Source organism: Sceloporus undulatus, chromosome 2, assembly GCF_019175285.1.
Source record: "Sceloporus undulatus isolate JIND9_A2432 ecotype Alabama chromosome 2, SceUnd_v1.1, whole genome shotgun sequence".
NCBI classification, from domain to species: domain Eukaryota; kingdom Metazoa; phylum Chordata; class Lepidosauria; order Squamata; family Phrynosomatidae; genus Sceloporus; species Sceloporus undulatus.
This window is the reverse complement of record NC_056523.1, coordinates 250,518,307-250,543,860: the sequence shown is the minus strand read 5'-3', so window position 1 is coordinate 250,543,860 and position 25,554 is coordinate 250,518,307. Positions and strand designations below refer to the sequence as shown.

Genomic DNA, 25,554 nt, shown 5'->3' with positions numbered 1-25,554 from the left:
GCTCACTCCAGGTAATTAGTATATGACTGTAATCGGAGCTTGCAAACCAATATCTGCTTAAGTCCAAATTACCGTACCTTTACAGGACTTTTCAGCAAATACACATATGACTTCAGTCTTGATATGCATTTTTAGAACTACTGTAAACTATGGAGAAATATAAATGTGGCAAGATTCTGCTGAACTGTCTTATTAGTCTAAATTGTCAGTTTAACAATAATGGACCATCTTCTCAGTTAGACTATAGCTAGTAGAGATAGTATGTTTACAATTTATGGCAATCCTAAAGCGAACATATGGTCTTCTTGGCAACATTTGTTCAGAAAGGTTTATCTTTGTTTCTCTTTGAGGCTGACAGAATGTGACTCATCTAAGGTCACCCAGTGGGTTTCCACAGTAGAGCAGGGATTTGAACCATGTGCTCCAAGAGCTGTAGCCCAATGATCAAACCACTACACCATGCTGGCTCCCAGTATATAGTACTATCTAAAATTAATGGGGGGGGGGAGGGGAACAATATTTATGTGAAGAATTCTTTTTCTAAACTTGCAAGCCTGTTTGGTGATTTTAAGGCATTAATACATAAATTAAATATAACTGAGTCTGATTTGTTACCTTTTCAGCTTAGTCAAATTAGGCTACTATGTTTATGAATAGTTTCCTTTATTTCTTATTTTCCAAAATGCATAAATGAAAATACCAATATGATAAAAAATATCTTAAATGCAGCAGGAAAACATGTAAAGAACAAGTATGACTTGCCTATTTTAACTGCTTATGAATCATCTTATTTTCAGTCATTCTAAACTGTAAAATTCTTGAGAATGTGCTCCATAATATATTATTTGCATTTATTATGAACCTTATTTTGCTGATACCTTTAGGAAGCATTAAGAACTTTGGAAATAGAAAAGTGAAAGAAATTATTAAAACATTTTCTGTGTCCCCAATAAATTTGTCTAACTGTAAACAGCAGTTAGAAAATATCATAACCAAAGACTATTTAATTTTCTTTGGATTACAATCAAAATTGACATTTAGATGTTACACATATAAGCGTCTTTTTAGATTATTCAAATCATTTTCATTAATATCTTGCAAAATTATTACTCTTGCTTTTGTCTGAGAGGGATTAAATTCAACGGTCATCAAACAACAGAGGTCTATCAGTTCTCTCTGGCAATTCTGTAAACCCTCCTTAAGCTTTGGGAATAGGACAGGATCTTTCCGTAATTGTTTCATTTCAGGTACTGAAAATCCAATCAAACTTGTTAGTATTTCATCAGCAAAATCAACTTCTAGAAAAGCTGTACCATCAGATATTTTTGCTGCAACACTCCAGAAACCATTGCTGCTTGTCAGATTTCCAGTAAGAGTTACTATAAATGCTTTAATTTTTACAGTTGTAATATCCTTGGGCTTGTTACTTAATAACAACGATAAATATGTAAAAGGAGGGGTATCCAAACCAACTGCAAGGCATTTGTTCTTTATTTTGTAGGCCTGTACACACTCAGAAGACTGTTGTGATTCCACATTAATGTCTGTTAATTTGTTGTTAGAGATACTGGACTTTTCATTGCCTTTATTACTTCTGCTTTCCAAGCAGTCATCCAAGTTCTGAGTGCATTTCACATTACGTTTTGTAGAGAAATCTCTTGTACTTTCCACAAATGCAAACGTTCCTTCTCCTGGATTTTTTTCTCCAGCAGGCTGATTCTTTACGCTGATATTTCTGTTCGGATCTTGTCTCTCTTCTTGCTCGATCTCTTCTACTAAAAACAAATCATCATCTAATGGAAAATCATCAAAATCTCCTTGTATGTTTTGTTCTTCAGTGAACACTGCAGAGCCTTGTTGCAAGTAGTTTCCAGTGTTGGGAGGAAGAGAATATGTGGTAGAATTTAAACGTGTACTTCTGGTGCAATATCCACTTTCAACAGGTGCTTCACTGATCATTAATTCGTTATTTTCTTCAAGACTTGCCAGAAGCTCTTCATCAGAAGGACCCAGACCTTGGCTAATTTCATCAATAGGTTGTGGAATCACACATTCTCCATTATTTGACACAACACCATTAGGACTGTTTTCATCCCCTTCTCCAAGTAGCCTAGTAAGAATTCTTTCCTTAGCATTTTCCTCTATAAGACTATCCACTTTACCTCCCAGCAATCTCACATTTTCTGGTTTAAGCAGGAGAACACCTAAACGATATACAACATTCCCTTGTATCATAACTTTTGTACCTGGAGGGAGATCACAGTGGAGAACAGGAACAGAATGATATTCCATACCTTGAATGTGATGTACACCATCGGTCAGTTGCAACATTAACATTCGAGAAGGCTTTGCCTCCCAGGATCTCACAATTCTTTCTGTATTAGCAGTGATTTCCTCATTAACAGTATTCTTCCCTCTTAACTTCTGCAACTGAGAATAGGCAGGTTGGCTCACATCAACAAGTGAATCAATCTGTATAGAATAAAAGCCATTCAGTTCTCCTTTTGGATAATTTAAAAGGCAGTCAGGAAGAACAGGATATTCAAGATCTCTGAGATCTGTAAAAAGCCATTGCTCAAAAACTTGCTTATTAAGAGAAGCCTGAGCCAAACTGAAACCACCATTTTCTTGTTGAATCCAGTCAATGCAAGCTTCTAGCCACTGCGCTGGAACCTTCACATGCCAAGTAGAGGAAAGCCAAGTTTCCACTCTTGTTGCAAGACAAGATGTAGTCATTTTCTCTTGTGGTAGAGGGAAGATTTGTAAATGCCCTGAAAATAAATACAATAGCATCTGAATAAGCATAAAAGTATACTTGACATCTTCAGATAAGCTGTTGCTTAAAGAAGCTCATAGGAAAAATAAATTGCTCTACAGACTGTTCCAAACGTTAATTTAAAACTACAATCCAAGTGATAAACTAGCCAAGTAATCTGGCAGTATAGGCTCATATAGGCAAGCTACAGTAGCCTGTAAGGCAGCAACTGAGAGGCAAACAGTGTTTTTGGCAGCTTCTACAGGCATATGTCAGTTATCAAAGCCTCTGACAAAGAAGCTCCTTTTTACAAAGTCTTTTTAGTGGAGCCCAGATCCACTTCTTGCCTTCTCTCTAGCTAGAAGATTTTGTTTTGTTTTGTTTTTGGAAGAGGACTTGCAGCATGGGCATTTGGATTGTGAACAAGGCCTTGAGAAAGACAAACACACTGCAGAAAGAAGTGTTTGAGTTCACTTTAACTGCCCTGGCTCAATGCTAGGTAATACTAAGAACTGTAGTTTTGTGAGAGATTCAGGTTTCTCTGTCAGAGAACTCTGGTGCCTTGTATGTAAGCACACAAAATAAACTACCCATCCCTGGATTCCCTAGCACTGAGCTGAGGCAGTTAAAGTGATCTCAAACTGGATTATTTCCACAGTGTGTTTTGGACCATGGTGTGTAGCAGCTGTGTGTCTATAGTAAACAGTGCAACAAAGCTTCTCCCTGGGGGAAAAAGGGAGTCTGCTCTAAGAGATCCTACTGCAACTTTGTGTGCTTCCATACAAGGGGCAAGGTAAACAGCAGCTGCCTCCAGAATCACTTACTGAGCATGCGTTAGGAGCAAAATGGAGATAAAAGGAAAAAGCAGATTTGCCTGCTCCACTAGTTTTAGGGGCTTGGCTTTATTAGTAGGACTGTGGTTAGCTTTCCCACATTCTCAAGGTATTTATTCTGAAATAGATCCAGGCCCTTCAGTGAAACCAGCCTCAATGATATGCGAACCAGAGTCTGCAGGTGTGTTGTGGAAATCACATGCAAAAAACAAACAACAGGCAAACAAATTGTGAAAAGGAGCAAAACACTGAAGAGGTTGAGAAACGCTTCTAACAACGCCATGCATTTCCAGAACTCTTCTGGGCACTCTTTCATATGAGACACTGCAGAAATTTACCTGAAAAGCATATATTAAGCAGGAGAAGCACAAATAATAAATATAGGGAGACTGGGAGGAGCTTTTTCCATTCTGGAAATTGTAGGGGCCTTGCTTCCCTTCCCAACCCCTTTCCTCTGGGCAGGCATCTTGTTTTGCGAAACAGCGACATTTAATCGACTAAGATCCAAAACACACTGCAGAAATCATCCAATGTGAGACCGCTTTAACTGCCCTGGCTCAATGCTAGGCAATACTGGGAACTGTACTTTTGCGAGATATGTAGCCTTCTCTGTCAGAGAGCTCTGGTTCCACAATAAACTACAGTTCCCACAATTCCCTAGCACTGAGGCAGGGGCATTAAAGCGGCCTACAACTGGATTATTTCTGCAGTGTGTTTTGGACTTAAATTGCAGGATTTCTCTGTCAGAGGTTGGGGGAAGAAAGCAGAAACCTTTTCTTAACTGAAATCTTGGTTGTTGTGTGCCTTCAAGTCGTTTATGACTTATGGAGGGTTGTTGCTCTTGTTGTTGTTTTGGCAAGTTTCTTCAGAGGAGCTTTGACATTGCCATCCTGAGGCTGAGAGAGTGTGACTTGCCCAAGGCCTGTTAAGCAGAAGCAAAAAAGAATCCACACACAATAAGAAACAAAAGCCCAAAACACACTGAAGAAATAATCCAGTTTAAGACCGCTTTAACTGCCCTGGCTCAATGCAAAGGAACATTGGGAACTGTAGTTTTGTGAGATATTTAGTCTCCTCTGTCCGAGAGAGCTTTGGTATCACAGTAAACTACAATTCCCAGGATTCCCTAGCACTGAGCCAAACTGGATTGTTTCTGCAGTGTGTTTTGGACCAAAGCTACCCTGATAAAGAAGCAGCCTTAAACGTCAACTAATGTTAAAATCATTTTGTGGCCTTTGCTTTACGAGGGAATCGCACAGGGCTCCCTCGAACTCAACCCTGCTCCCCATTATCATTATTATTAGGGGCGCCTAAGCCTTTCCCGCCCTCCCACCATTCCGCATTAAGGGGGTGCTGAGTTCAAATCCTGCTCCCAACCTGGGCGCGTGTGGCGCTTGCTTCCCTGGCGCCTACCAGCCTCCTCTCCCGCCTAGTCCTGGGCTTTCGTTTTAAGCGCCAAGGCGGCGGGACTACATAAATCAATCACTTTTGAAAAAGAGGCCTGAAGCGGCGGGGCCAGGCTCGCGAGAAGTCGGGCAGGGACTCAGGGAGGGAGGTCGCTGGCGAGGGGCGGCGAGGCGGAGCTTCCGATCCCCGGGCGCCATTTTCCCTTCCCTCTCCTCTTTCTCCTCTTCACTGAGACGGCTCGAGGTCAGTTTTGTTCTCCTTCAAACCCTCAGCCCCGCCGCCGCCCCCCGCTTCCCAAGAACCACAAAGAACTCGACGGGCGCCATCTTTTATTTTATTGTGGTGCTTTTAATCATTATTATCACCGCTAGAACTAGTGAGTATCGAGGTCTCTGTGTGAGAGAGATGGGGCTGCGGGGGAGGGGAGGGGAGGGAGCGCTGAGGGAGCCAGGCGCGCCTTGCAGCAACTGCCTCCTTCCTTTTTGGTGGCAGAGAGAGAAAGGGGCCTGCTTTGCCACGGAGGGCGGGACTTCAGAGAGAGAGAGAGACGGACGGGTGGAGCAGCCAATGGGAGCGCGGCGGGGAGGATGGGGAACCAATAGGAGCGCGGCGGCGGTGGTGGTGGGTGCGCGCGCCGGAGAGAGGGACAGGGCCCATTCTCCTCCGCTCTCGTCGTCCCTCATTTCCCGAAGAGGCGGACTCGGGCGGCGTCGGGGGAAGTAAGTGCGCCGTAAGGGCTTTAAAAGGGGCCTCCTTTATCGTTGAAGGTGGCGGTTGGAGGAGGAGGGGGCTTGGGAGCAGGCTGCGACCGTTAGGCCGGGGACACTTCGAACGGGGGTGCGCAGAAATATTATACACACACTCATATATAGAGATATAGATACATACCTGTATGTACGTGTATATACTCTTGTCACGCATATTACATACAGATGTGTGTATGTGTATATATATATGTATGTATGTATGTAATGCTTGTGCATCTATAAACAGGTAAATATTACATACAGATATTGCTCTCTCTTTGGAGGCCTTTGGTCAGAGGCTGGGGATGCTTTGATGGAGAAGAAGGGGCTGGACTGGAGCAGGGCCCTTTGGGGGTCTCTTCCAGCTCCACCAGTCTATGATCTCTCTCTCTCACAGCATACACACACACACACATAGGTCTATATACTACATGCACACATACATCTGCGCAGGCCTCTATCTATCTATCTATCTATCTGGGTGGGTGCGAGTGGCGTTGTCTCCTGGGAGGCCTCCTTGTGTTAGATGTGTTAACTCCCCGGGGCTCCCTCTTCGCCGAGGCAGGAAACGGTCCGTTGGCGCAGGCATCATGGCGGACGAGGGAGGGAGAAAGGGAGGGAGGGAGAGGCGTTTCCTGCCCTTCGTGGGCCCAGCCAGGAAGCTTCCTCCCTCCCTCCCTCCCTCCCTTCTCCTCCTCTTCCTCCGGCCGCGCTCTTTTGTGCCTCGGAGCCCGTGGCGCCGGGAGAGAGGGAGGGAGGGAGGGAAGGGGGCCCCCTCCTCCTCCTCGTCCTCCGCGTGGCGGTGCTCCTTCTCCTCCTTCTCCTTCCGCTCGTGACCGCCATTACAGAGCCCCAGCCGCCGCCATTTTTGGGTCCTCTCCTTCCTTCCGTTGCTGCTGGAGCCGTCAGGCGGGTCCGCGTTGCGCAAATGGGGGCCTCCTTTGGGCTCCCTCCCTCCCTCCGTCGTTAACGGCCGCAATCCGTCGTTGCTGTTAAGGATCGCGTCGCCGTTGAGAGCAGGCTCTTGCCATGGCTTAGTGGTTCTCAACCGACGACCCTTCCTTAGGGGCCGCCCAAGACTCTCGGGAAACACGCGTTTGAATGACAGTTAGGAAGCAGTCAACGGACGGGGCTCTAGGGTTGGGGGGGGGTCACCACAACACGAGGGGCTATACTAAAGGGCCATGAAAGCCTTAGGAAGGAAGGCTGCGAACCACGGAGTCAGCCCTCTCTGCAGGGTTGGGCGGGCCTTTTGGTTATAGGAGTAATAATAATAGTAACAACTTTACTGTGACCCGCCTTGGGCCCCTTCAAGAAGGAAGGCGGGATAGAAACTAGATAGATAAATTGAATTGAGCAGGCCATGCGTTGCCCACCTTTGAGCCTCTCCCGACCACAGCTGCTGGCCCTTTTTGTTACTAGAGTGTTAAAAGTATTGTTATGGGCCATACTTTGCCCACCTTTGAGCCTCTGCCATCCCCAGATGGTGGCCCTTTTCATCACAGGAGTCTGAAAATAAGAATGATAATAATGGGCCATACTATGATTGCATTTTATTCCCTCCCGTCTGCAGCCCTTTTTGCTAAAGCAGTGTCAAAATAATGGTAACAATAATAATAATAATTATTATTATTATTATTTGTGGGCCATCCTTTGCCCAGATTGAGCCCAGGCTGCGATTGTGCTTTGGGCTCTGCTGCCTTGATGGTGCAGCTGTTGCTCCCCTCCGTTGCTAACAACATTGTAAAGAGCAGGCTTCTTCATGGTGGATCCAGCACTTCTTTTGAACATGTGGTTGTGTATGTATATGTGTGGTGGGGAGGGATTGTTGAATTGCACAAAGATGGAAGGGAGAAGGATTAAGGTGAGGTTTTTTCCCAGCAGTCAGAAGCTTGCTGAAGATGGAAATGAAGCCACTCCAAAACGCACTGCAGAAATAATCCAGTTTGGGGCCGCTTTAACTGCCCTGGCTCAGTGCTAGGGAATCCTGGGAATTGTAGTTTGTTGTGGCACCAGAGGTCTCAGATAGAGAAGGCTAAATGTCTTACAAGACTACAGTTCCCAGAAGCCCCTAGTATTCAGCCAGGGCAGCTAAAGCAGACGCAGACTATGTGTTTTGGCCATAGTTAGCTAATTATCACACTCTATTTTAAACCTTTGTTGTAAGCACTTAACGCAAGACTGCAAAATGCTTCATGTAATTTTGTAGTTGTCTGGGGTTAGGATGGATTCTTGTCCTGTTGCAAGAGGTAAAAATAGGGCTGCATTTTTAAAAATAGATACAGAAAGTGTGTTTTGGGGGGTACAAATTAGAAGATCATCAGAGTAAATGAAATGGTAAAGTTTACACAGTGACCTTAGTTGGCTGCAGAGCTAATCAGATGTAGAAACTAGCATTCATGTGGAAAACAAAGTAGTGCGTTCATTTTCCCCCTTAATATAAAGAAGTGACATGTTCAGAATGAAAGAGATTCATTTAATTAAGGAGTTAGTTAAAAGAGACGTTCAATGCTGGTTTTAAATGGCGTATGTCCTGGGGTTGCATTTCAGAGAAAAGTTGGCTATTTGAGGGGATAGAAATATACACGTTGATCAATGTTTGCTTGTCTAAACTTGATCTAATTGTGTAAAAGAGCAAGACCAATACTTAATGTACGTTGCTTTTCATAGGCTGTCTGATCTTTGATCCCGCCCAGAACATTTAAGGTTTGCTTGGAGCAAAGCTATATAATATTGGTAAGTGTTGTCAACCCAACATTCCCCTGCTGCTCTTCACTTACTTAACAAAGGTGCCCAGTTTGTGGTTGAAGCTCTTCAGTTGTATTTATTATTTGACAGGTTTACCTACAAGTCTTAGAATAATGGAGACTGAACAGCAAGAGGAGACTTTTACTAATACAGAAACTAATGGTAAGTTTTAGAGTATATAATGTAAATGAGACCTGTAATGGGCTATACTAATGTATGTAGAACTTGACCATGACATTCATTAGTGCTTCAAAATGTAGTCATTGGTCTAATAAAAACTTGATTTGTCAGCTGTGCATCCTATACTTTCTGTAAAACAGTGTTACGTGGTAGATGTGTGCATATCGAATAAAAACCCATTCACTGTAATGCAATGCAGGCATCTTCCCTTTGCCCTTAATCTGCTTCAGAGGGGTTTCCAGTTTTGTAGGGCAGATTTGCAAGCTGCATCAGGCGAGGGGGAATGGGTTCTACCAGCAGAGCATTTTTACTGGTGGAGAAAAGAGAACGCTACCACCATTACATTTTCATTATCCTCATTTTGAAATGTTTTAATTTTTTTAAAAAAATGAAAACACTTGAATCTCAGAGAGTTATGGAGTTCAGAATGTTTATAATTTGTGATTTGATAGATAGTAAGACCTTTATAAATTATAATAATAACCATATAGTGCAGATTCTTTGTGGTTTCTGTGAAATCTAACAAATGAGGTTTGATACTGGTTGGGTAGCAGTTGACACAAATGACATTACTGCTGTTAATAAATTTTAAAAACACAGTTTAGCTACTAAGTAGTTGTGGTTTCCTCTCAGTAAACATGGGCAATAAGATTCTTGAGATCCATTGAATGTTCATTGAAGTGCTTTACTAAAACTAATGTGTACATTTTCCTTATAAATCTTGTTTGAGTAGTAATGACTTGTGCTTGAACTGGCTTGGCTTAAAGATTAAATACTGGATTTTCATTCTCAGTTATTAGTTGCTTCATGTATTGTCATTTAATGAAAGTACCTGTGATCTGCTGCTTGAAAAAACAACACTCTTGTTTTCATTATTTTTACCCACAATATTAGGCAAACGGCCAGCTGAAGATATTGAAGAAGAACAGGCCTTCAAAAGGTCTAGGAACACTGATGAAATGGTGGAACTGCGCATTCTGCTTCAGAGCAAAGTATGTTTCATTTTTGGTCAATATATATTTCAAATTCTGTATATACTACTGTATTTTGTTTAATTTGGCTATTTAGGTTGAACTTTGTATTAGCAATTTAAGAGTGTTGGTGGTTATAGTGGGAGAAACAAAACTGCTTCAGGAGGCCCAAATATGGGGACATGATATGGGTTTTCTATGGAGGAAAGCTGAATTGGAATCTTTACCAGAAATATTTTAGGTGCCTTGAATAAAATATGGTCTGATTTAGCCTTTTGGTTTACTTTGTCTTTACAGTACTAAACAACATTCTGATATTTCAGCACTCCATAAGTATCTGAATTGAAACATCAGAGTTGAACTAGAACAGGGGATTATGTTAAGGTTCCCTCTTGACCATGCGGCCTGTTGGGGGACCTTCTTGCCTTATAAAGGTTAACCTTGGAAGAGGTTCAGAATTTTAATGATCAGTGAACTCTTGTACAGTAAACATTTTTATTTACAAATTTTCCACAAAAGTATTATTATTACAAAGCCCAAGATTTGGTATCAGGAGTCAGGTGTAAATGTTGTACATTTTGAATTAAATAATTGAATCAAATAATTGAGCATAAGCTTTTGATGTTTTTTTAAATATGTGTTGCCCTGTTGACCTCTAGAATTAAAAACTTTTCTAAGTGATAACTCTGCAGTTCTGGGAGACTGCTCTTTATTGGCCTACAGACAGTCTAGGTAACTACTCAGTTGCAACAGGATACATATAACGTGGATGGCAATTTAGAAACAAGACCTTGCCACAAACCCAGATGCTAACTGTGCCCCCACAACTTCTCTGGGAGCAGTATTACAGGGGCCAGTAATAGCATTCACAACATCAGAGGTACACTTACTTAGCTTCCTCCAATATCATGTATGCCATCCTGTGCCAGGAGCGCCCCTCTACACTCTATATTGGACAGATAGGACCGTTTCTATGACAGAGGATTAATGAACATAAATTTGGCATTAGAAATGGCAGTACCTAAAAATCAGTTGTAGAACATTTCCTGGGCAAACAGTAAGCTGTTTACTGGTTGCTGTCCTTGAACAAGGAAATTACAAAGCAGGACTAGAAAGAGAAACTGCTGAATTGAATTATCTTCACAAATTCCAGTCCACTAACAGAGGTATGAACAATAGACAATGGCTTTTATATATTTAATACACAAATAGTCCTCAGCCCTGCGCGTATAACAAAAGGAATCTTCTTTGAGAAACTGACTTTTAGTAAGAAGATTTATACCTTTCATGCATCAACACTAACTAACTACTATAAGGAAGACTTGTATCACTTTATTCAGCCTTTGAAAATGTAGGACAAAGGTCATGGTTTGTATTTTTCTGACTCCTGGTACATTGTGCCCCACTCCCATAACTCTGTAAATATGCTTTATACTTGAGCATCAATTATCACTCTGTACTGCATTTAAAGACATGGGATTGTAGCCACAAAAGTTCATGCTAAAATAAAAACCAATTAGTCATAAAGGTGCTGCCACAGTTATTTTCTTATTTTTCCCTTCCTCCCATCTCCCTCCTTTTTATGCTGCAAGAGACTGTCATGACTACTACTTTGAAAATTGCAGACTGCTGATGTTTTAAGGCACCAGAATAAAACACTAAACTTGCAAAGCTGTCAAATTTAGTGCAATAGATTTAATTCATTGCCCCTTCTATTTTGGTTGATTGTATTTGAGAAACTAATCTAACTTTCTACTACTTTAGAATGCTGGAGCAGTGATTGGCAAAGGTGGCAAAAATATTAAGGCGCTTCGTACAGACGTGAGTATTTACAAGTTAAACACCATTTTGTAGAACCTGACGTTTTAGGCAGATTGTATACTTCTAGCAACTGTGGAAATTTTATTTGCACCTCTTTTGTTTAAAAAAAATAAGTTCAGATGTCAGGCTATTCCGTTCATTTGATATATATAGTTTTTAATTTTTTAAAAATGGAACAAGTCATGAGAAAATATTCCTTTCCCTGATTTTACAGAATCATTACACTAAATAGGATTTTCTGTTAACTTGCACTTCTGGAGAACTTAAATTTCCTGTATAATGCAGTTTCTGAATTCCAGATGATCATTCTTTATCCAGCTATGGAATGATCCTTGTTTTAAAAAGTCTCTCTTTAGGCAGTGTTCCAACTGACATAATTTTGTGTATGGGAGCAGAGCATTGTAAATGAATTGTAACCTGGAAGGAATTCTCAGTAAACATGACTTTAAAGATTTTTACTTTTTATAGTGGGTTGACTCTTGTGAATAGACACGTATTAGTTGTGCTCCATAGTTCAACACTATGCTTCTTAAAAAGCCATTTCTTTATTGTGTATAATTTTCAGTATTTTAAAGTAGTAGTGATACTGGTATTTAATAAAATATTTGGCGATATATCATTTCACATTGTGTTTGATATTTTCATGATACTGTAAAATAAACTCGTGCAGAATGTTACAATTGTCAACTTTAATTACTAGATCTGAGGTATAAGGAAGAACCTGGGTAGCAATCACTTGTGTAGTAACAGACCTTTCTGAAGCTAGTGTATTTAAACATTCACCTACCTAAATACAGATTTCATACATATAATTCCTGGATTAGTGGCTTTCCCAGTTTTCCCAGGATTTCAGTAATCTGAATCTCTACAGATCTTGTGTCTACCCTCATGAGCCAGCCTGCTACTAAACTTTTAATGTTAAAAGTAGTTTAGGCCAAGTAACACATTTTTACAGTCCATAACAGTTAAGCCACTGTCATTGTAGCTATCCGTTGTTGTGTTAGTCTTCAGAACAACTTAAGCTTGTTTCATTGAGAGTAATGAGTATAGTTTGTATTAAATTAAAATTTATTGCTTTTCCCCCTCTTCCCTCTCCTTGTTTTTTTGGCCATATATCTCTCCGTTGCCCATGTACTGGATCGACTTGCCCCTGCGTTGCCCACCATGACGTTGGCCCATCCGCCCCTGAACGCCCATGTGAAAACCCTGGTTGGCTATGCCCAAAAATGTGCTCGTTGCCAAACGGGTGCCTTACTTGACAACTTCTGATTGAATGCCCATGCCCAATGCCAACATCCACGAACGCCAATGACCAATGCAGTACAATGCCAGTGTTTCAGTCCCAGACAGCAGTGGCCCCGAGCGGTATGTCCCAACAGTTTATGCCTCACTGCCTGATTAGAAAGAGAGAAATGTATATTATTACCTGCCTTTTATATAATTAAATAGTATCCCCTTAGACGGTGTATTGTTTTTTTTAAGTTTTCTGTCTTATTTTCCCCATTAAGTCTTATTTTTGTCACTGAACTTTTACGTGAGTTGCCCACCCAACAATCCACTAATTTTATTTCAATGGAAGGAGCACAGCTTCAATTGTTGTATATTTGCTGCATCGTAAATTGTAAATCAGATTGTTTCAAAATACTATCTTGTTCTGCTCTGTCTTTGTGGCCCACCTTGCTCCCCAAGCATTGCCTGTTAATAATTTTTTTCTGATGAAATGCTAACTCCTGGTTCACTCTCCTTCACTTCTCATTTGTGTTGTCTTTTTTTTTTATTGTCTTGCATTTGTATTTGTTTCTTGCAGAGCCCATTAGTAATCTAATTTCTAACTGGTCTCATAACCCTATTCCGAATACAATGTTCACTACTTGCATATTCCCATGTCTCCTAGGAGAAGGTGTGCCAGTTTTAACAATGTAATAGTGAGGGTGTCCTAAATTAATGGTAGCGGGGAACATGAGTATTCACTCCTACTTTCAGTTCTTCGTCAATTTCTTGTCCACTTAATCTGCCTCCTTCCAAGAACTTCGTTCTCTATCTCCAAAATCTTATTTTAAACTTTTACCATCTATATTATTGGGCATACAAAGAGGTGCATGTGCTATAACTTCAATAAGCAGGCTTACTTAAATGGGGAGTATTATCTTAAGTTCTACTCAGAGTTGACTTATAATCCATATAATTATGAATACACAACTTACTTTACCTTTTCCCCATCTTGTTTGTGACTTGCGATAATGTGATGTGACAGCATACTGAGCATAAGTGCAGATATTGAAACAATTGGAGAAATTTTGAAGAAAATCATCCCTACTTTAGAGGAGGTAAGAGTTCAACATATTTGAGATGATTCATCTGAATGTCTCACTCAGAATGAATTCTATTTTGTGCTACTTTTTTTGTCTCTGTGCAAAAATTGTGAGTGGAATCCAGTGAAGGTCTTCTACTAGTGGCACTATCTTCATCACCAAAACTGAGAAGGATACAGTTCCCCATACTGTACATGCACTTGATCAGGGGTTGGCAATTGCAAACAGGGTTGAGCCATTTTTTCTTTTCTGATGGGCTGAACCACCACATTTCTGTATCAAGGAGCGTTATGTCATTTTGCTATTTTTTGTTTGGGGAGATTAGAGGGGTAGGTGAGCAAACTATTGCCCGTTACGGTAGTTTTTGAGGATTGGATGTGACTTCATTCCAGCATCTGATGAAAGACCCTCGCTCTTCCCAACTGCCATTACTCTGACCTCTGAGTAGAAAAAGAACAGCAGCCAGCACCTACTGGACTTAATGCCTTCCCCACTTCCATCCCCTTTTCCTTCTGTTTTGTGTCTTACATTGCAAGCCTGAGGGTGGTAGGGATTTGTCAAGTTAACAATTTGAAAGCTGCTTGGGGACTATTTGGCTAAAGGGCAGGGTATAAATGAAATAAATATGTTTTGTGTGCATAATCAAATTACATAATAACTTTAAATTCAATGTAAGACATAGGAAGCGTCATGATAAGAACTCAGAATCATAGAGGGCATTATTGTCTGTCCTGGCCCCAGGATTTCACAAAGTGGACTTATATTTTAGGTTAATCTGAAATTCATGTAGTCACCATAAATTGACAGGCAGCCTGAAGGCACGTATATACACATACACACAAGAAAGATTTTCCACTTTGAACATCTGATTCTGCATCTTTCACGTCTGCTTGAAAAATTTCTTGAAGTCAGAAACATTTTATTATGAATACTATGCAGGTTAAGGGAATGTTTCCCTTTGATGACTCTTGGATCAGTGTTTGCATAGTTATTTGAATCATGGTATACTATATCTTTAAAGAACTGAATTTGGATTTAATGTGTGATAAATGTTGATTAGAGATCAGCAAAAGTAGCAGCATATAATAGTATTACTAATATGAATTAACAGTAGAAATTATTATATTATCATGGTTTAAATGGGTACTAATTGAAGAAAAAATTTCTCTTACTCTTTTCTCCCCAAATTTGCCCAGTACCAGCATTACAAAGGAAGTGACTTTGACTGTGAGTTACGATTGTTGATTCATCAGAGTCTGGCTGGAGGAATAATTGGTGTCAAGGGTGCTAAAATCAAAGAACTCAGAGAGGTAACATTTTGGTTCTTTGGATATTTATCATATTTAGTATTTTATTTGTATGTCACCTTTCTCCCAGAGCAGGGACCCAAGGCATCTCCCAAAACCTAAATATTTAAAAAAACAGTTAACCCACACATTAACAATATAAAATCATTTAAAATCATACAGAAGTTTTAAAAAAAATAAAATACATGTTTCAGTCAGAAGCCCCCATTTACCCATTAAAAGTCGGTTTAAAGAAAAAGGTCTTTGCCTGCTGCCAAAGGAAATTGGGAAGGGGGAGGCCAGCCCTAGACTCTTGCGAAAAGGAGTTCCAGAGGATGGAGCAGCCACTGAGAAGATTCTCATGTCCTCACAATGCATGCATGGTGAGACTGAGAAAATCTTCCCTTGTAAATCTTTCAGATAATCTGCACCTAAGCCATACAGGTCTTCATAGGTCATGTCCAGGATAACATTAGGTAGCTGGAAAATACATTCTCTTTGAAAATTTGATCAGGCACAGTGTCATTTAAATATGGAAATATTATCAGTCCTTAATTGTATATTGAGTGATGAGAATATAAATGAGTTGAGGTGAAATATAAATAAAAACTATTAAAACCCCAAATAGTGTGTGGTTTACTTGGAAATGCACATTTTCCTTCCAGTGAAAGAAAAAGGTGAAGAATATCATTTTTTGTTTTGATTTTGCTCTATTTCTTTTAGTTCTAGTTACTAAAGGGGCAGGGGATTCAAATGATGTTTATGTAATGTATATGTAAGCACTACATTTTCTTCCATAGCTGAAGCAGTCATTTTTAAATTTATTAAGGTGATTTATCTTTTCTTTGGACATGGGACTGGGATAGTTTAAACATACTGCCATGTCAGAACTGACAGGTTCCTGATTCTATTTATTTGTAGGGTCAGTAAATAAATGGAATGCAGGCAGCCTAATTTGAATATATAGCACTGTAAAACGTTCTGCAGGATTATTCCTTTTTAAAAAATCATTTCCTTCACTCAAGGCTCATTCTTATAACCCATATTAGCTCTCCCAGTTTCTAATGACTGGGCCTCCATATGGCTTAGTGAAAATTTACAAGCAACAAGGCAGCTTTTGATTTGCAACAAATCAACTTAACACAGCTTTAGAGCCCATGAATCAGTTTATGACATTGTTGACAGGAGGATGTCTGTCACCCAAATTTGTAGAGCTCGTTTTTTTATAGATGCAAGTGTAACTCTTTCTGAAAAGTCAGGAGAGTGAACATTAGTCAAGGGGAACAGTAGGGAAGCTGTGACTAAAGAGGTACTCTTGGAATTCTTGTGAGAGCCTATTTAAACAAAATAGTACATTTCAGTACTTATGCAGTTATAAATCATGTCTACATGTAGCATGCAGTTATCGTGGCTAAGGAAGTCATTGGAAAAATTGGCCATCAACATAGAAGAAAAAATGCTAATGGTAGCATTCTTTCAAATCATTGAAAGCTAGCAAACAATTGTGGCAGTCATGTGGCTTTTGAGACATTGTTAGCTTACAAGTAGCCTTAGGCCACTCATGAAGAATATGGGAGACATTATGTGCTAGTTTTCATTTTAAAAAAAAGTGGCCGAGTAGAGTTCTGAGGCGCCCTCGTTACGTGCTGGGGTTGGCAGAGGATGCTCCACCCACATGTGCCTCAACCCTAGCACGTGACGAGGGCGTAACTGTACAGATGAGCGCCGCCATTGTTACGTGCGTGTCACGGCACGATTAGGACGTCGCGAGTGCACCATTGGCACACTGCGGCATCAAGAAACCACTTTTTGCGGCTTCTTTTTGCTCCGCAGGGAAGTCCCACGGTCTGGAGGTTGTGATTCCCCACAGAGCAAAACTAGGTGCTGGCAGATGGCCCTTTTTGGGCAGTTTGTACCAGACCAGAGATGCCTTGACATACGATTCATTTTAAAGACGGCTTGGGAAGTAGGATTAACGTTTATCTTCTCTGCCTCCATGGGAGATATTGGAAAGGGCTTAATTGAATTATTCATAGTATCCTCATCAACCTAATTGAATAATTCATAGTATTCTTTAGGATGTTCTGCTTTGTACTAACTACCTACCTCGCTGGAAGAACATTGTTCTTCCCCATGACAGCCTGTGGGGTTCTACAGTGGTATACATTCTTTCCCATAGCCTTAATATCTGTAAGACCCTGCTGGCAGAGAGATCCTTCAGGGTTTTGAAATGAGTGAATGATATCAGTTTTGTTCTTCTGTTCTAGAATTACTCTGAATAAGAATAAATAAATAGAAAGGACATCCATTCAGTTTGACCCTAATCATTATGGGTGACCCTAGAAGTAATGACATAGACTGTTTTAGCATGGGTTCTTGCTACTTCCAGATTTACAGCTTGTGATGGTCCAACCAAGTCTTTGGTATCTAGCTGAGGTTATGATGCAGCACATGATCAGTTCCCTTTCAGTTTTACACTGGTTAAACCACTTCCTGAAGTTGAATAACTCCTGAATCTTATCTCTTAAGAAGCTACCTGTGTGTCCCTATCTGCTTAACTTGGCCTCTTATTCATCATGAAAATCTTAACAGATAGTGTTTAAAATAACTTTAAACTTAGTTACTGGTTAAAGCTCATTTTGAATCAGTCAACTCTGTGTGTGACTTTTTTTGCAGAACACTCAAACCACCATTAAACTCTTCCAAGAATGTTGTCCTCATTCTTCTGACAGAGTGGTGCTAATTGGTGGAAAGCCTGATAGAGTTGTGGAATGCATCAAAATAATACTGGATCTTATATCAGAGGTAATGTAATCCAAAAAATATTAAATTCTTTAAATTTTCCAGGTGGTCCTTTTTGTGTGGATACAGAAATGTTCATACTGTTAGCAGCATTGTCTAGAGTGCTAACTGAATTTGAGGGAAACTTGCATTGTTACAAAGAAGCCGTGCATATTGCCTTTAGATTTGAATAGGCAAAGATGTGTATATTCAGATAGATTTTTAAGAGGATTTCTTCACTGAAGCAGGTGTTACTTGGTTGACACTGTTTAATTTTATTTTTAGGTTTAACTCAAAATTTTGTGTTTTATCTCAACTTGACTGTTAGCCACTTTGAATGCTATTTTAAAGGCAAAGTTGGGGATATAAATTTTAATAAAGCAAGTTTTGTGTTTTAAATTGGGATGATAATGTTCAAATTACTAACTTTGATTTCTTTGTTTCATATTAGTCACCAATCAAAGGACGTGCACAGCCCTATGATCCCAATTTTTATGATGAAACATATGATTATGGTGGATTTACAATGATGTTTGATGACAGAAGGGGACGTCCTGTAGGCTTCCCAATGCGTGGCAGGGGGGGCTTTGATCGAATGCCTCCAGGTCGTGGTCGTCCCATGCCTCCACGAAGAGATTATGATGATATGAGCCCTCGCAGAGGACCACCTCCCCCTCCTCCAGGCCGTGGTGGCAGAGGTGGTAGCAGAGCTCGCAATCTTCCTCTTCCTCCCCCTCCCCCACCTCGAGGCGGGTGAGTAAACTTCATGAGTACTTCCCTTATTAATATTTTCTTAGAGCAGTATTGAATTGCGTAGTTTTCAGCAATATGGTCTAGACTACTGGAGGAGAGAATGCAAACGTTCTAAATAGTAGGATTGTGTTTTGTGCGTTTGAAGTGAGATACGATGAATTTTTAAAATGCATTTTATGGTCAGGCTATTTTTCCTTTGATATAAATTAGAGGTAACTGTATGTTCCATATCCAACATTAGTATGCTTTTGTACCTCACAACTTTATTTGGAGAAAGTTGCATTTCCCTTGAAACATGGATGACGTACAGAGTTTTGGATGGGCTAAGTAAAAATTTCAGTTGAATATAAATGCATACTCTGAATATATAATTTGCTTTCTTAAGGGATCTTATGTCTTACGATCGAAGAGGCAGACCTGGTGACCGTTACGATGGCATGGTAAGTTTTTTTCAGTAGGAGAAATTTGATTGCACAAATACACTTTTCCTGTTAAAGGGACAAAAATTCTTCTTTAGATGTCTTAAAACTACAGTCCCTTATTGGATATAAATGCCCTTGTTCAATATTTTGGAGAGTCCAACATATATGATTTTGGTGCTATTGTAGCCTTTTATTTGTTAAGAGACTTCGTATGTAGAAGAATAGATACTGGGGTAAGCATTTCATTTTTCTTTTTGCTGAATCACTATGAAGAGATCAAAATTTTGCTTTTGTGGAGAGATGCTACTACTTGCAACATGTAAAGCAATAAAGTTGCAAATAGTTGGGCCCAGATTAGTTGGAATACTCTGAAGACAAAATTAGTTTTTAGTGAGCATTATTCTCATGACCAACTACTAACATAGTCATTCTGGAACAGAAAGTTGGATAAACATCAAGCATAAGCACTGTGATCTTCAGCATTATCTTGACTTCTGCTGTAAAACTGGTTTTAATTCATTTATCTCTTTAGGAATGAGGACAGGCTCATCAAATTCTCTTTCAGTGACAGGGACAAAACTTTTTGAGATGATGAAAATTTAGTGAAGTTTGTGTTGTCCGTTTTATAAAGCAGTCAACCCTGAACTTCAAATGTGTTTGCAATTTATTTGAAGTCCATTGCTTCAGAAATCCAGTGTATTCTTCAGTCACTTGGTTGATGAAAAAACTAAGTGTTGAATCAAGAGTTTTGTTCTTGCTCATGGTAGCATGACCTGAGCAGAGTTTGGCTCAGAGTGTGCATGCATGTGGGATAAGGGAAGAAGTGATTTTATCATTTTCCTCTGTCCCAATGACATTTCACTGTCTTGGACAAAACTGGCTGTGTAGAATGACAAGTTCAGTCAAAATACCCTAAAGACACAAGATCCTGTCTGACCTTGGAAGCTAAACAGGGTCAGCCCTGGTTATTGCTTGGATGGGGCTCTGTCAACCAACACAGTATTCTGTATCAGAAGAAGAAACTTAGTAATTTGTGCCTAAGAAAACCCTGTGGCATTCATGGGGTTGCCATAAGATGACAATTTAAAAGTACGTAGGTGAGGTGTGTGCCAAGATGGAAGACGAAATGACTCAGTGTTGTGTTCAGTCTAAAGAGAATGTATGTGGACAGTAAAGAGTAGGCTAGATTGAAACCTTTGGGAATTGCACTTACAGAGCAGGGAGAACAGGCATTCTTGGAATCTGCAAGTATTTTAAAATTAGGGTTTGTGTGGTCTGTGTCAGATATGAAATTTAGTGTAATTCAGGCACCACAGGTGTCAGTTGTGTGCAGCCCAATTGGTTCTACTGCATAAGGCAGGAGTTAGGCAAGTCACAAGACTTTCAGTTTATGCTTAATTTATTATAGGAAGGGAGAGAAAAACCAGAATGCATGCTTTGGACTTCAGAGTAACAAAGCAAAAGGTGACACATCTGTGAATTGCTTATCACCCCCTACCTCTAAGGGAGTGCGCAAGCAGACAGCATTTTGGCTTATTGTGGCATGTAAATTTGATCTATGATTGATCTGCAGTTTCTCTCTCATGGTTATAATCTGGGTATGTGGGTGCATGAATGTTTCTGGGTTACTTATACATCTGCTTGAAGATACTGACTTGCTCAAAATGTCCCCCCTCCCTTCCTTTCTTTGTAATGTACTCTGTTTGGCAAGATGATGCAGTGTCATGTCAATGCTTGTGATGACATAGAAACACCAGAGATGGTGAGTACATTTTCTGTTTTCTTAAAGTCACATTTAATTTGTTACTGCTTTTTAAAGAGAGAGTCTACATGCTTTTCTTAGCTCTTCATGCAAAGGGATTAGTTTTGTTCAAATGTTGCAGATAACCAAAAGTTGGCATTGGTATGGAAGGCAAGACTTGCCGAAGGGTGGCTTCCAGGTTTTGTTGGACTGCAAGTCCCATTAGTCTTACCAGCATAGCTAATGCTGAATGCTCATAGTTGCAATCCAACTATATTTTGAGGGCGACAAGTTAGGTAACCCTACATCTGATAATTGTGTTGATATGTAAACACATATATTTTATTATTTGATACATAAATGTATATTTTGTTGAGACAAAGGTAAAGTGCTCACTAAATAGGGGCTCTACAGGATTGCTCATCTGATTTGTATGGAAACATGCCTTGCGTTCTGCCCATTGCAGAAATGCTAGTGCATTTTATTTTATGGGAAGATTGAATCATTTAAATATGCAAAGCATTCTTTGAGTTAATGTTTGTTGAAATACAGCCACATAGAGTTCCAGGTTTAGAAAACTAAAATACTCACTTTCTATATTCTGTTTAAATTATGTTTGCACCAGCTTGTTTCAGTACTCAATTTTGAAAGGGGTGTGTGTATGCACAAATGTGTATACTCGCATATGCATGCTTACATAACTTTCTTTGTATGGATTGGCTAGTATTTCTATTTAGCTTAATGGGCCTGCATTATAACAGTTGTGTAAGAGTTGGTAGTATGTACACTTAATATCTCCCCCTTTCTGTGTGATTGTCAGAATATTAATACATGTTCAATAGTAGCAGCAGGTCAACCAGTGTTGTGGGCTGTGCACTGACTGGTAATCGCTGATGCTGGCGTTCTGAAATTTATGACTGCTAGCTTTGTTTTCATAGTTAATAACTTATTTGTCATTTAACGCCATTCAAAAGTTCTTGGAAAATCTCTGCTTTGTAGTGGTGCTTTCAAGCCTCTGGAGCCCCCAAGGAATTCTACAGTGTTCTGGGAATTTTGTAAAAGATCTTAGTCTGTATTCTGCCATAATGTCAGGTTTGTCAGATAGAAAGCATCCGAAACAAGCCCTCCCTTTTGAGACCTTAAAAATTCTATGTATGTAAACCTGTAGTTTTAAAGCAGAAGTCAAATATTTTCCAACTATCTAGAACACTTGAGTTACTTAGGTTGGTTAATACCCAGTTCTGACATAGAAGATAAGACTTTTTTCCTTTCTTTTTTTAAAATAGTTCGAGGGTGGATCAGGATATGGTAAGATTTCATACCTATTTATTGTACAATTTTTTTTGTTTTATTCATTAAAAGAACTAGATGCATCTGTTTTAAAATAGACTATTCTTACGCAGGGGGTCGTGGCTCTTATGGTGATCTCGGCGGACCCATCATTACCACACAAGTAACAATACCCAAAGATGTAAGTATATACATTCTCTTTAGCCAAAATCTTTTCAAATAAATTTTTAGAAATAGTTTTTCATATTACAGTAGTTCAGGGAGTCAGACCTATTCTCCAAGTTCATAGATTAGGTTTGCATTTTAATTTTGATTATAAAAGTTGCAATTTTTCATTCTTGCCACTACCTCCACTTCTTAAAGAATATATTAACCAGGTTGGCTGTCTTATTTATTATACTATAATTATTTGGACTGAGGTATGTAGCTTGTTAGTGTATTAGAATAATGAATTTATGAGCTGTGGCTAAAATGATCTTTCTTTTCAGTTGGCTGGTTCTATTATCGGAAAAGGAGGTCAGAGGATTAAACAGATACGCCATGAATCGGGAGCTTCAATCAAAATTGATGAACCCTTAGAGGGTTCAGAAGATCGGATAATAACTATTACAGGCACACAGGACCAGATTCAAAATGCACAGTATTTACTGCAAAACAGGCAAGTTTTCACCCTACTGCATGTGTTACCTACATGCATATGTAATGCTTCTTTGTACATGTCTTTAAAGAGAATGTCTGCTTTTAAAAAGAACACGTTATATAGCTTATACTAACTTCTGCACTTGGTAGCATGCTTTTTCTCTTCTATTCTCCATTCTTACTCAATGAAGACACCCTCAAAACTAATCATGCTGGAAATGATCTTAACCAAGCAGTCCTCCTTTCTGTGGTGAAAACTGCTGCAAAAAATAAAATAAAATAAAAATAAAAATCGACTTGTAATCTATTACATAGAGCCTGTAGAAAATGTAGAAGATTTCAGTGGATGTTGGTCTAGTTCTGTGTGGAAGACTAGTGATTTTGTTGTTTTTAGATAACTAAATCGACAACAAATCGCAGTCTACCATATGGCACAGGCCATGCCTCTACAGGACAAGTTCAAATCTGTTGTTGCTGTTAATGCAGCATTTCACACCTACTGGCGTTGTTTTCTTTTCTGCCATGTATAACAGCTATAGCTATTTACTTGCTTTATCTTGTTTAACAAAAACTGCCTAGAAAGCATATTACAATGTATAACTTTAATTCTGAACTGTAGATAGCCACTAATGATAAATTGTTGAATTTAATCAATATGTATTGTCTAATTTTTATTAAATTTGTAAATGTATTTTTAAATATTGATTCAAGATGTTTGTTCAACCATTCTAATATATGCCTTTTTTTTCTTTTTCCTTATAGTGTGAAGCAGTATGCAGATGTTGAAGGATTCTAATGCAAGATATTTTTTCTTTTTTATAGTGTGAAGCAGTATTCTGGAAAGTTTTTCTAAGACTAGTGAAGAACTGAAGGAGTCCTGCATCTTTTTTTTTTCTTAAATCTGCTTCTGTTTAAAAAGCCAACATTCCTCTGCTTCATAGGTGTTCTGCATTTGAGGTGTAGTGAATTTTTTGCTGTCACCAGATGTAACGTTTTAGTTCTTTACATATAGTTGGTTGGGAGTAGGGTGGCTTACGAAACTAACATTGGTATTTTGAAACAGCAGCAGAGAAGGTGGATTTTATTTTTGTTCTATGTTGGTTGTAAACTGTAATGTTTTTTCTGTCACTTGTGAGCCATCTGCTTTTATACCTTTTTTTGGTTTGAAGAGGGGAAGGAGTACTGATAGGCCACTTATCCCAGCATCCATTCAAAGTAGTGTGCAGAATGTAATACCCTTTTGTAAGATGTTTTATGATTTTAAAAATAAATTTAGTGAACCAATTATTGCAGTCATTTCTTTATGCACATTTTGTTAGCTATAAAATAACACCTTCAACATCTTTCATTGAGTTTGGCTTTTTTCCCCCTTATACCAGAGAAGCAGAATACCCCATTTCAGTGTTTTGGCAATTTTTAGAGGAATATTGATAGTAAACATGCTGACTCCAAACTTTTGGTATATCTGAAGAAAATATAACGAATGGTTTTTTTCTTGGTTACTCCAAATGTATGCCCCTAATATTGTACTGCAACATGTTGGTTTGAATAAAAATCTTGCAAAACTTTGTCAATGAATAGCAAGTAACTGTAGAGAATATCAGAAGTTTAGTGATTTCTATCCTTGGCAATCCTGCCCATATCCAACTGTAACCTGTTAAATATGTTTCCATTGTATAAAGGCTTGGATGAAATAATTGTATCTCCTTTCTGTTTTATTTGCATAGGAATTCTGTGTGCGAAATCAAAAGAACCTCTTGATGTTTCATGTACAATTTGAGCATTTGTATTGATAGTTTACCAGTTCATTTCTCTTCTTGAATAAACATTGTAATAACGTCCAACTGGATGGAACAAATCCAGTTTTCAACGTTGGCTCATGTTCTAATTCTCTGCAATTTTTCAGTACTTTAGGTTCACAACAAATCACAAGCTAAACCAAAGTCGTCCATCACTCAGAAACTGTGTGAAAACGTTTCCCAAATGCAGCAAGTGCAGCACATGTTCATAGAGCCAGAAAATGATGTGTGCCTTCAAGTCCCTTCTGACTTGGGGCAAAGACACTAAGGTTCTTGGCAGAATTTGTTCAGAGGGGATTTGCCCTTAACTACTGACGCTGAGTGTGGCTTGTCCAATGTCACCCAGTGGGTTTCCATGGCCCTGCAGGGATTTGAACCCTGGTCTCCCAGTGTCCTAGTCCAACACTACACCCTGCTGGATCTCCAAAAACTGCCTTATCTAACAGCATTTTTGTTGCATATCTCTACCTTTCTTCAGCTGGAGTGAACGCTCAGTGTAAAATCAATTGGGAAACTCAGAATGCTTGTATTTGTCTACCTTCTGTACCTCCAAAGTTTAAGAGAAAGCTGGAGACCAGCAGGAGCTTGAGCCTGGTCAAAGTCAGATGTTGAAATGTGTTTGTGAGCCCTCTTTAATAAAGAAACCCCGGCAAGGCCTTTCATTTATCTTTTCCTGGTAAAAGTGAAAGCATTCTGACCAGTCTTGTTTGCCTTCCGGTAGTTTGTCTGAAGGTGAACTTACCCAGGGTTTTCTTGGCAAAGGTTTGTTCAGAAGAGGTTTGCCATTGCCTTCCCCTGCGGCTGAGGGAGTGGGCTTCATGGCTGGATGGGAAACCCATCCTGATGAACAGGGTCTTAGTCCTACACAAACCGTGTTGGCTTTCATTTTAAATAGCTGGGAAATGAGAGGCGGACTCCAGTGTTGTAGACAAAACCTTGTTAAGCTGTGCTGCTGTTGGAGAGGTTTTTATTTTTCCTGCTGATGACGCCTTTCGGGAAGACCCTCCACGAGGACCTGATTCTTTCTTCTTTCTGTGGCCAGTTTCTAATGTTGAGCAGACCGTTTTAAC

At 39.5% G+C, this 25,554-nt stretch overlaps 2 protein-coding genes across 10 annotated transcripts; one reads left to right on the top strand and one right to left on the bottom strand.

The window, feature by feature from the left end:
* Nucleotides 1-592: 592 nt before the first annotated feature.
* Nucleotides 593-5,094, bottom strand: RMI1 (RecQ mediated genome instability 1). Of its 5 annotated transcripts, none has more exons than XM_042449187.1 (2): nt 4,966-5,094; nt 593-2,771 (listed from the first exon to the last, which is right to left on the bottom strand). In XM_042449187.1, exon 2 carries the CDS (start codon nt 2,734-2,736, stop codon nt 1,045-1,047), a length of 1,692 nt encoding a protein of 563 aa, XP_042305121.1. In that variant the 5' UTR covers nt 2,737-2,771; nt 4,966-5,094; the 3' UTR covers nt 593-1,044. The 5 variants fall into 5 exon arrangements, 4 of the variants coding, with proteins under 4 accessions (XP_042305121.1, XP_042305122.1, XP_042305123.1 ...); XM_042449188.1 differs by lacking the exon at nt 4,966-5,094 and adding an exon at nt 4,371-4,430; XM_042449189.1 differs by lacking the exon at nt 4,966-5,094 and adding an exon at nt 4,360-4,413.
* A 66-nt stretch (nt 5,095-5,160) lies between these two features.
* Nucleotides 5,161-24,382, top strand: HNRNPK (heterogeneous nuclear ribonucleoprotein K). Of its 5 annotated transcripts, none has more exons than XM_042449192.1 (16): nt 5,161-5,238; nt 8,412-8,477; nt 8,580-8,651; nt 9,564-9,661; nt 11,405-11,461; nt 12,783-12,826; nt 13,716-13,788; nt 14,970-15,083; nt 17,736-17,864; nt 18,292-18,593; nt 18,979-19,033; nt 20,727-20,777; nt 22,043-22,064; nt 22,145-22,227; nt 22,535-22,704; nt 23,448-24,382. In XM_042449192.1, the coding sequence occupies exons 3-16, from the start codon at nt 8,603-8,605 to the stop codon at nt 23,479-23,481; spliced, it is 1,281 nt and encodes a 426-aa protein (XP_042305126.1). In that variant the 5' UTR covers nt 5,161-5,238; nt 8,412-8,477; nt 8,580-8,602; the 3' UTR covers nt 23,482-24,382. The 5 variants fall into 5 exon arrangements, with proteins under 5 accessions (XP_042305126.1, XP_042305128.1, XP_042305127.1 ...); XM_042449194.1 differs by having other exon boundaries at nt 5,190-5,371; nt 14,976-15,083; XM_042449193.1 differs by having other exon boundaries at nt 5,190-5,371; nt 23,508-24,382.
* The last annotated feature ends 1,172 nt before the right edge of the window (nt 24,383-25,554 follow it).